This window comes from Sander lucioperca, chromosome 1 (genome assembly GCF_008315115.2).
Source record: "Sander lucioperca isolate FBNREF2018 chromosome 1, SLUC_FBN_1.2, whole genome shotgun sequence".
NCBI classification, from domain to species: Eukaryota; Metazoa; Chordata; class Actinopteri; order Perciformes; family Percidae; genus Sander; species Sander lucioperca.
Window position 1 is genome coordinate 50,099,798 of NC_050173.1, and position 12,103 is coordinate 50,111,900.

Sequence of the window (12,103 nt, forward strand, 5' to 3'; positions counted from 1 at the left end):
TCTCTTTTATATAGACCTTAGTGGTCCCCTAATACTGTATCTGAAGTCTCTTTTATATAGACCTTAGTGGTCCCCTAATACTGTATCTGAAGTCTCTTTTATATAGGCCTCAGTGGTCCCCTAATACTGTATCTGAAGTCTCTTTTATATAGACCTTAGTGGTCCCCTAATACTGTATCTGAAGTCTCTTTTATATAGACCTTAGTGGTCCCCTAATACTGTATCTGAAGTCTCTTTTATATAGACCTTAGTGGTCCCCAATACTGTATCTGAAGTCTCTTTTATATAGACTTTAGTGGTCCCCTAATACTGTATCTGAAGTCTCTTTTATATAGACTTTAGTGGTCCCCTAATACTGTATCTGAAGTCTCTTTTATATAGACCTTAGTGGTCCCCTAATACTGTATCTGAAGTCTCTTTCCCGAAATTCAGCCTTGGTGCAGAATTACAGCCACTAGAGCCAGTCCCACAATGAGCTTTCCTTAGGATGTGCCATTTCTGTGTCTGTAGCTTTAAATGCTATTGAGGAGGAGAGAGAGGGGGGCAAGGTGGAGGGTGGGGGTGTGGCCTTGACCAACTGCCACTTTGCTCGTTTGAAAGCCATGATGTCTCTCTCTCATGGGTGGGCCAAATTCTCTGGGCGGGCAAAGCAGAGAAAGGGGAGGTAACCTTTCCCCTTATGACCTCATAAGGAGGAGATTCCAGGTCAGCCCATCTGAGCTTTCATTTTCTCAAAGGCAGAGCAGGACCCCCAGGGCTCGGTTTACACCTATCACCATTTCTAGCCACTGGGGGACCATAGGCAGGCTGGGGGAACTCATATTAATGTTAAAAAACCTCATAAAGTGACATTTTCATGCCATGGGACCTTTAAGTTACTCATTTCTGAAAACAGGTATAGTTGCTGGTACATTAGCATATCATTTCTATATTGAGATTTTTGTTATCATCTTTACTGTTGAAAACTGGGGATGTTGTCAAAAAATCACACGTCAAATTTCCTAATTCTTTTTACAGTGTGGTCGCTACCTGTCGAGCCAGGCTAGCAGGTTCTTGGCTGCACCAATCAGATCCACCACCGAGGTTAGGAAATCATTGGGTAGCCTCCGGGAAGCTCGTCCATCGTAGTGTCCGCCCCTCCGCCGGCCCAGGATGAAGTTCTGGAGGTTTTTCGCTGAAGCGTTCAGCTTGTGGGACAGAGTCCGCAGGTTCTCCGTCTCTAGGCCGTAGTTCTGGAGGACAAACAGAGGGATTCATTTTAAAAGTAGAATCACAAATATTTGTCATCCATTCAATACTGTGCCTCAATCTTGTGTAGAGTATTGAGACTGCTGTTGCTCTGCTAACATGCTGCTTTTGTTACGCTGTCTGCACGGACATCATTGGTTTGAGGTAACTTGTGGGTTACTTGATAAAGGGTTAAAGAAATAGTTTACCATTTTAGAATCTTTCCGAAAGTTAGATAAAAGAAAATTATACCACAAGACAGATTATCCCTCTCTCAGCAAGCACGAGATTTCCCAAAATGCTGAACTACAGGTTTATAAAAATCCTTGCTGTATCCAAAAAGAAACATGACATGAGTAATGTGAAACCACTGGAATAAATACAACATAAGTTACACACAATGTACTTGTATCTGTCTTAATAAGGATAACCTTTCCAAGTTTTATATGTTGAGCAGAAAAAGTATTGACTGTGGGTTATTCTGAGTGGAATGAACTGAAATTAGAACTACTTTCTCTGAATAGACATTAGCATTTTCATATATCAGCCGCACTATGCACACTGATACAAGAACACCAAGCTGGTCGAGTAGCCCATTACTGCACTGTGACCCTTTTAAATAAACACACACACACACACACACACACACACACACACACACACACACACACACACACACACACACACACACACACACACACACACACAAACACACACATACAGACCCACTGAGCCACATTGCGCTCAGCATCCCAAGGCACCTCCAGTTACTTCCTGCCTGACAGAGCCTGATTCCTGCTGACACAAAGGCTACACACACACACACACACACACACACACGCGCACACACACACACCCTTGTATAGTGAGATGCACAGGCTCAGCTAGACGTATCTATTCCTCCTCTGCCTCAAGTCACGACCACAGTGACTACAAAGGAGAGAGGGTTTCACAGTGGCAGCAGAGAGAGAGAGAATTGAAGCAATTGAGGAACTAAAGAGGCAGAAGACAAGAGGGAGAGAGAGGAAGAGAGAGCACCCCGCTATGCATCTCGCTGAAACTGGGTCATGTATGCACTGTGTTCTGTATAATCTTCTGTATTCGGTGGTAATGTAGATGTATACATGAACTTGGCGTGCACATGTTTGCACAGCTGTAATTAGCCTGTCCTATGATTCAATCTAAAGCTGTGTGCGGCTCTCTCCAGGGGACAGAGTGCTGAGACAAAGCGGAGGAATAATGTCCTGTGTCGACTCTCTGAATGTGTGTGTGTGTGTGTGTGTGTGTGTGTGTGTGTGTGTGTGTGTATGGAGAAAGAGAGAAATTATTTGAGCAGTACGTGCAAGTGAGTGCCTGTGCGTGTCAAATCAATACAGTAAGAGGGCGATGCCATTAAGCAACCCACCCCGCTTCTCTCCACCTTCATGTCGATGTGGTTGCCATAGCAGCCGTGTGTGCAGTGGCCTCTCCTCTATGCTGATATTTCTACCATTGTTCACAGGATCGCAATCAAACATTCGCACCAACATCTAGAGTATGTAACCTCTATTCATCAAGAGAATATTGATCGTGTGTGAGTTGCTCTCAGCTTGGAAGATCTGGGTTCACTGCTTAGATTTTTACTGCAGGTTTACCCCAAAACCAGCTACAATATTCTACAATTCAAAATGAAACCAGTGCTTGAAACATCTATTTACAGTAAAATGAGGAGCTGGAATTACAAAACAAGGGATGTTTCAGCTGCTTAAAAACAAATACTAAGTATGAAGCTGGTTTCATTTGTTTGTAATGACCTTTTTTATGGGACTGTTTCAAACAAAGTGTTTTAATTCAGATTGTGTTACCCCTGAGCAATCAACAACTAGACAAAAAAAAACAAAAAATTACAAGACCATCAACCAAAAACATAAAAAAGGGTAAGAACAGTAAGACTAAAATCACTCAGAGACAAACATACAAGCAAATTAAATAAAGGGCAAAGGATACAGTTAGGGGTGAGTGGAGGGGTCAGACAATAATGGGGGGATGCTACCGTACAGACTATAGGGGCAAACCCAAAGATAACATTCAACATTCATCTATGCTTTCTAATATGAGACATCTGATGACTCCTCTCTACTTAGCTCCAATTAAGAAACTAGAAGTATAAATTATGGCCGACTATTTATTAACTTTCACATAACCAGGATTTTAAAATCAATTTGGAGTCACACAGCGTAGCACTGAAAAGGAAATAACATAGAGAGCTGACTCATCTGCGTTGACGGCATGAATCACTTTCTCAGAACAAAAGCAAAACAAAAGCAGAACTGGGACATAGTTCCAAACATAATAAAGCTGCCTGATTATTATTATGGATTATGCCAAGATATTTTAAGTTTCAAAGTTGTTAGTTTTTTGAAGACTTAAGTTGTTTGCAAGATGTTTTTGGCATACAGGCAGAACATCCTGTCTGTTTGCGTAGGTTTTCTTCCAGAGGCTCCATCTTCCTCGCCAAGTCCAAACATATGAAGGTCAGCTTGATTACAACATTCTAAATTTCTGGTAGATTTTAATGTGTTTATCTGTGTGTGTGTGTGTGTGTGTGTGTGTGTGTGTGTGTGTGTGTGTGTGTGTGTGTGTGTGTGCTGAACTGTACAGGGTGTCTCTCTGACTTTCCTCTGGCAGTGAAGAAGAAAAGAAAGGCATAAAGACTGAATGGATTTTGTTCCATGCTAATTGAATAGCATTTCTTGTGTTATTCAAATTACACTGATTGTTCGACCTTAAAAGGAAATAAAGTGAGCTCTAGTATGACACAATATAAAGAAAAAGAAGAAGTGGCTCTAAAATAGAAGCTTGGGGGGACACCACAATTAATATAAAAAGCTAATCTCAAACTCATCATCTGACCCAGAGGGTGCAGAATAAAGTTACAATTTGTGTGACAGATTTGATAGTGAGAGTTCACCAGGACTCTGCTTGGTGCCAGTTAGACACAATCTACAAGATACAAAGAGATCTGTGAAAAGAATCATTCAATTGTCTACTACTAAAGGTTTTAAAAAGATAACGCACATTAACTGAGTGGTTTCTTATCATTTGATGATGAAAAATACTAGCTGTACACAGTATGTCAACTGTCTAAGTATGTGACAATGGGAAATTGTTATTGACTTGCAATTAAATATTGCAATAATCAATAAATCTGTGTGAAACTGGGGCCTGGCTCCTATAGCTGACTTTGAAAAGAAAAGGTGTACTTGCGGCCCTCTGCTGTATTTTTGTTCTGAGTTCAATTGAATTTAAATAGATGTTTTCATTTGCTCAACACCTTTTATGTCACTTGAATACAATGATTGTCTTTCAATTCAGATTTTGGGATGAGCAGTCATTTTATTCTTAAATTATGCCCATTTCCCAGCACATCTTGCTGAAAATTCACTGCACCCACAGAAACCTACAGTACTTAGCATAGATGCTGGGGGCAAAAACTCGATTGCATAGGCATAAAAGAAGGGACTTTTCCACATTTACAGCGAGAGTGAAAGCTCAGTCAGCGTTTGAAACTTGCATTGATCCAGGGCCACAAAAGCTCCATTTTTTTTTACTGCAGAAAGACCAGAAAGTCATAACAGTTGAGCCAGGGGAACAGGGTTTCGCTTTCCTTATGATGGATTATATTGCTGACGACAGTGAATCATCCTTCCAAATATTCAGTGTCTACAGGTACAATAAAGCTGTGTCTTAGTTAGAGCCTTGTCTTAGCCTTGAGAGTACAGCTAATGAGAGGTAGGTCAGTTGAGAATTGCTTTTCTGCAGCTATCTTAAAGGATAATTTGGATTTATTATAACTTGGGTATTTTGTAGTCTTAGTCTTTATTTCTATTGATTATGAAAACATTTTACTCAACAAAGTAATTGCTGAGATCTTGGAAAACACGACAACTTTGCTACAACAAAGTCCAACGGGGCAAGAAATGAGCAGTGGCATGATCAGACAAATTGTAAACCAGCCAACAGTTTAGCATAGCCAAAATGCCTGTAATAACACCTCTTTGCAGATGAAAACTGTATGTGTGCATACCTACAATATGGCAAGTTTGGTATAGGTCAAAGTTTACTCTCCAGATGCCGATGTGTTCCCAGATCTCAGCAATTCACTGGGTGAGCACAGTGTTATTATATCTGACAAAAAGTAAGTCCCAATTTGTGATAAACTTACACCAGTAGTTTTAGTGATACATTTTGTCTACCTGGCATCCCTCTGTATGTGTGGTGTGTGTCCAGTTTCAGGACATATGGTGATTGCTGCTCTGGGACACTCATTCCCATGCTGGAACGTTTGAATGAGAAGAGGTGCTGATTAGCGTGTGCACGCACACACACACACACACACACACACACACACACACACACACACACACACACACACACCCTCACACACATTTAAACAGCCCCAACAAATCCAGCCATGTGTGCCTGGGAGATAAGGTGCATCCTGCATACTCTTTCTACATACTCTCTCTCTTCCTCTTCCTCTCTTTCCCTCTCACTCTCCCTTCGTCTCTCTCTCTTTCTCTCTCTGGTAGAGTAGCACTTAATTCCCCCTAATTCTCTAATCCTGAGCACAGGGCCACTGCACATACAGTCAGCAGTGACCGAGGCAGTACACAAAGCAGGGCCCAAATGATGGAGGATTTTTCTGGCCATTTCTTAAGCCAATATCAATAACTGGTGGGAGGGGGGTAAACAACAACCAATCGTTCTACCTGTGAGTAGTGGCAATACAGTACCTGACAGTATTTTATTTGATATCTTATATGTTTAATGAAAATCTTGTTTCATTTCACAAAAGAAGACAAGATTCTTAAATGTCAAATATTGCCTAATGACAAGCAGCTGTACAAAAACTTTGCCTAAATAAAACTGTACAATAGCATAATATATATCAGATAACAGAGTATTTTTACAGTGTGGTATTAGTACTTTTCTTTGAGTAAAGGATCCGAATACTTCTTCCACCATTGATAATAACACACCAAGACCTGCATATGTGCGTATATATTACACCCTTCAAAGTATTATCGATTGAGAGAAAGAGTGTCAGTAAGTAACAGAGGCTGACTGACCAGGGCACAGAGGAGGTCGACAGCTTCCAGGATGAGCTCCTGATGTCCTATTCTGGTGACACCCAGCTCCTCCAGCTCCTGATGGGTTATGTGCAGCAGCTGCTCTCCCCCCATCTGCTCCCGCTCGAAACTCTTCACGTACTGCTGGAGACAGTCATCCAGACCTGAGGAGAGCACAGACAGACACAGATTAGCCAGTGCTGATGTTGATGTGCTAACACTGTGTAGAAGAGGCCTTCTGGTTAGCCTTAGCCAAAAAAAATATTCCATTTGGTATAATAATGATGCATTTCGACTGCATGGTATGGCATAACTCTACTCAATTCAACTCCTTTTTTTTGGTTTTCCATTAGCAGTTGTGGATAGCATCCATGCTACCCGGTACCTTTTTGGTTGGTCCGCTGGGTTCCAAGCGAGCTGAGCTACTAGGAGATGGAGTTAAAACACTGCAGACCAGTGATTGGTCACAGAGAACCGTCACTAGTTTCAGGTTGTCTCATTGGAACTACAGCTCGTGCGGCTGTAGTTCCAATGAGACATCCTATAGGGGGACCGAAGAGGGAAAAGTTACATAGTATGCCTTTAAATAGCCGAGCTACCGTCATTAACGGCTGCAATGTTTTTATTCACTCGCCCCAGATTTAAAAACCATTGCAAAGTAGAGAAAAGCACCTGGTACCAAAAGGGATGCTAACTATGCAGCAGAAGTGAGGCATTGTGCCCCCTCCCAGAGACAAAAATATAAAAATGAGTAGGACATATTTATTACACACTGATAGAAATACAAATTTGAGTTCCTGTCTGTCATATTGTACACTGAATCCTGGTCCACTTAGCTGCAACACAGAATTCAGGCACGAGTGCGGACACCCACACAGAAACTCAATGCAAAAATCTGCCAAATAGAAGCTGAAGCTGAACACCAGCCTAAAGCCAGAAATGTCATCAATGCTTTATTGGCAACTTACTAACTGTCACTTAGAAAACACAACTGTTGGTTTGGCTTTCCAACATCTGATGATGATTGCACACCATGCTGTAATAACATTTCCTTTGATGTCACTGCTTTTTACATGCTATTTTGCATGTAAAAAGCAATGCATTTTTAGTGTTTGCAGAGTTGCAGAAAAAATTTATTCCATGCACATTCTCAGACACTTATAATAATATATAAATTATATAAATTGATAATAATAACAATCTGAAAAAAGCACTTTTAGTGGTTGGAAATGGATGGTGTGTAATTTTTCAATAGGGTTACATTGCAGCCCAGTTGGCGGCTGCCGGTTACAGCGTTTTCGCTCAACACTGGACCAATTTCAAAGATTCTTAGTCACTTAGACACACATCCATGGGAAAATAGGGTCCTGGTTGAACAATACTGAAATTCCCCTTTAAGGGCGTGTCCAAAATATACCCAGATATGTGAGTAACATATTGACGTATGACTTTCCGCTGTTGCCTGCCGTGCAGAGAGCCAATCAGATGCACATAGCCGTGGTGGGTCCAGGATATTATTGATCAGTATGAGCCTCAGGCTTTGAACCAAACAAAGTCAATAGAAAGCACACCTCCCCACGGACCTAATGAACAAGCCTGCTCCAAAAATGAGCACACGCAGAGCAAAAACAATGCATTAGAGGAAGCAAATCCATGCACACATAAACACACATGAAACCACGGAGACACACAAACAGTGCACTCTGTCGCTCCGTAAACACACACCTCCAACACAATCACACATACAAATACAATTACAACTGCTGTTGTTATTCAGGGTCTTGACGCCTCTGTGGAGGCACGTCGTTAAAGCCGAGTGGAGCTGTGAGGAAAACACTGATGCCCAAAGGAAGCGATGCTGACAGGGAGCAGACAGTGTGGTAGCACCTTAACACAGTCACTCTTACACACACAAAGTATGAGCAAGAGGCATCTTGCTCTTGGTATGCCATGGGACATAACAGACAAAATATAATCCTCCTCTTGCTCTGAGTGACACAGACAAACAATCTTGTCACATACAGCACAGAAGAGCAATTGTAAATCTAACACGTCAGTAAGAGGCTCTGCTCTGTAACAACACAAGTAGAAATTGTTTAATGGAATGCATTCCCCATGGACAAACCCTCATATCGCACATCTCAGTATGTGTTCCACATACGATAATACTGCATTATTTCATGCAAGGCTGTTATGACGTCACGTTTGTAGATGAAGGATGGGAAAACTACAAATAGGTGCATGTGATGACTTGTTTTTACATCTTATTTGGTATTATAATCAGGTAAAACTAAAAATACGGTTTAAACAGGCCATTTTCTTACATTGAATACTTATCGACTGACTGTCAAATTGGATAATAAAAGAAAGTTCTGTGGCATTCATGTTTCACAAAGAGTTTAACCTGAGCCAGACCGACAACAAAGATAGAAATAATATCACATCCATACAGGGACAGTAGTATACAGTTGTTAAAACATAATAAAATATATGACACACTGGTATCTGATCAGTACTCGGTATCGGCCGATATGCAAGTTCAGGTATCAGAATCGGTATCGGGAAGCAAAAAATGGTATCGGGCCATCTCTAATTTGAATTCATTCTTTTCACTTCTCTCTGTCCTGTGCTGTGAAATAATGGCTCATTCTACCTCTTCTGAAGTTCCACCATCTGAAGTATGGGACATTACTTGCTATCAACTTATAGAAATGTGACAAAGGGTCCCAACAACTTGGGAACCACTGGTTTAATCTTTAACAATGCATTGTATTTTATAAGGCCATCATATGTTTTTGTATGTAAAATATGTATCTAAAAGTAAGTACTATAGCTGTTAAATAAATGTAGTGGAGTGAAAAGTACAATATTTGTCTCTGAAATGTAGTGGAGTAGAATTATTGAGTAGCATTAAATGGAAATACTCAAGTCAAAATTTTACTTAAGTACAATAATCGGTACTCTCCACCACTGTATGTGACATATATAGAAAATTATGTTATTTTTCCACATCTGACTTTAATGTGTGGACAGTTAACATGTTTATTATTCTGTTTTCTCTGGAAAGGGCTGCAAAAACCTCTTCAGATTGCTGTCTACTCTCATTTCCAGTTTCTCATCTTTATTCAGACAAACCAAAAAAAGATGTGATAATTCATTTCAGCTCTGCGTGTTTTTTTACAAGGATGTTCTTGGTGACCAATTCTTGACTAAGAGTAAGTGCACTGCTACTGTACATTCCAGCATTATGTTTAAATGAGCTGCTTTTCTATTCTTTCTTTGTAAAATGTTCATAACAGTGGGAAAATAGTCCAGCGTAATGTAATAAATCATCACCAGTGTTGGCAGAGATATGCACAAGTGGACTGAACATGCAGATTTCTTTAGCTAGCCAGCAGCTCTACATACAGAGACAGCCATGCAGGAAACATGGAAACATGGAGGCAGAGCAGCGAGAAAGCTGAATATGTGACTCCGGACCTTCACTATCAAAGAGACACGAGAGAAGAAATAAAATTGAGAAAAATGGAAATCTAGATGTCCATGTGAGCCTCCCGAACTAAACCAATACATCCTTCTCATTTCCTCCGCCACTCTCCCATTTGTCCTTCCCCATTTACGCCCCTGCCTCTGCTTCTGAAAGCGCTATTTAATAGTAGTCATGTCGTACAATGTGGCACGTTATGGCTTATGTCATCATAATGCAAATGCAATTTCTGACTATATTTGCAAAATGATGCCAGTATAATATCTTCACTGCACATTTAAGATTCTCTGCAGGTGGAATAAGTGGATGAACTTTTTCCACGCTTATTATTCTAGTCTTCTCTTCAGTCCTCTCTCTGGTGTCGAATCATTAATAGTTGCACCTTTTTCCCTCTCTTTTTCCCCTCTCTCCAGCTACAGAAGTATATAAAGCATATGAATAATATAAACAGCTGATGAATAAAGAATCACATAGGTCCAGGCTGACTACCTTGGCTTCCTCTGGGAAAGCCCCCTACTGTAGCTATGTCCTACTTCGGCAACACACACACACACACACACACACACACACACACACACACACACACACACACACACACAAACACGCACAGACAGATAGTCGGCTGATTTGACAGCAGTTCATCTTTAAAGTGTAACTTCTCGCCAAAATGCAACCTAGGGTCTTTTTGTGAATGTACCCGAGTCAAACTTTCGTTTAAAAGCATTTTTAGGACGGAATCTCCACTTTTAAGATTTACCGTATTTTTGTTTTTCGGTCAAATGGCCTTTTGAATGGGACAGCTAGGGACACTTTGATGCTAGCCTCAAAATAGCTATTTTTAAAACACTAAGAAGGCTCGACACAACATGAGACTTTGCTCCCAGTATCACCAGGGGCTCTACACCTTAACGAAAGCATTGACAACATTGGTTGTGTTCCCAGAGTTTACAAAAAAGAAAGGTTTTGAACAACTCATCGTAGCTCTTGTTGTTTCCGGCCGCAGCCATTTTGTCAGTCAAAAACAATCGATTTCCGAATGCAACATAACAGGGAGGAGAGTAAAGATGGAAAGCTCCTAAAGCTTAGTTCCATATAAATGCACGGATTATTTCTTGTTTTGTCGTTATTGAAAAACAATATTGACCTCGTATTTGAAAAAGGAGCCTCATATGGAGTCCGTTCATTCGCATTCGGATATCGACTCGTTTTGACTGCCGAGGTAGTAGCGGCCGGAAACAACAAGAGCTACGGTGAGTTGTTGAAAACCTTTCTTTTAGTAAACTCTGGGTACACAAACAATGTTGTCAATGCTTTTGTTAAGGTGTAGAGCCCCTGGTGATACTTCAAGCTAAGTCTCATGTTGTGTCGAGCCTTCTTAGTGTTTTAAAAATAGCTATTTTGAGGCTAGCATAAAAGTGCCCCTAGCACTCCCATTCAAAAGGCCATTTGACTGAAAAACGAGAATACGGTAAAACTTAAAAGTGGCGATTCTGTCCTAAATATGCTTTTAAACAAAAGTTTGACTCAGGTACATTCACAAAAAGACCCTAGGTTGCATTTTGGAGTGTTACGCTTTGAGGTATGATGGGATTTGTTGTTTCAAATAAAATGTGAATTCTCACTCGCATTCTTGCCCAAGCATAAAACGGCACATGGACACAAACAGGCCTACATTCACACATATGCATACACATTGTGACACACAGCTGCTAGCCAATCAGATGAGTCAGAATGCCTCCCCTCGAGGACAAACAGCTGATCTGGGTTCATCTGCTGAGTTCATATGCCAGCTGGAAATAGCACATGGTGCTCACAAACACGCACACACGCACAAAGTAACTAACGCATAGGGGTCAGGTTCGTCAGCACTACACCTCGCAAGCCGGTTCATTATATTCAAATGACGTAGATGTGATTAAGATCTGCAGCGGTTGTGACTGCACAAAGCAACAACAAATACCTTTTTCTGCCTGCCAAGTGTCTTCTCACATCTGACTGTTTACTGTGTTCACAGTAACTGCAGGAACTATAAAAGCTGACGTCACTGCTTAAGTACGACATGTAGTGTAATAAGAGTCAAACATTTCCTAGCCTGCGTGCAGCGGAAATAAACAAAAAGTAATTTTGCATGAGTAATGTCAGAAGTGTCTCTCTGTGTAATCAAGTCGTAAGCTGCTGCTAGCTTCCCCTGGGAGCTTTCCTGACTTGGGAATAAGATATTTTATAATAGTTTAGCCATAGATAGTTGAAATTTTGCTTCCACCAGCTTCCACAGTGT

General features: G+C 40.9%; 1 protein-coding gene across 6 annotated transcripts in view; it reads right to left on the reverse strand.

Moving 5' to 3' along the window:
- The window catches only part of si:ch211-26b3.4 (connector enhancer of kinase suppressor of ras 2), a 68,069-nt gene that overhangs the window by 45,835 nt on the left and 10,131 nt on the right, over positions 1-12,103 (reverse strand). For all 6 annotated transcript variants that reach the window (XM_031280138.2, XM_036005322.1, XM_031280134.2 and 3 more), the window contains exons 2-3: positions 6,339-6,502; positions 1,030-1,232 (exon numbers count right to left, since the gene is read on the reverse strand). In XM_031280138.2, coding sequence (XP_031135998.1) covers positions 1,030-1,232; positions 6,339-6,502 — 367 coding nt within the window. The remainder of the gene's footprint in view (positions 1-1,029; positions 1,233-6,338; positions 6,503-12,103) is intronic.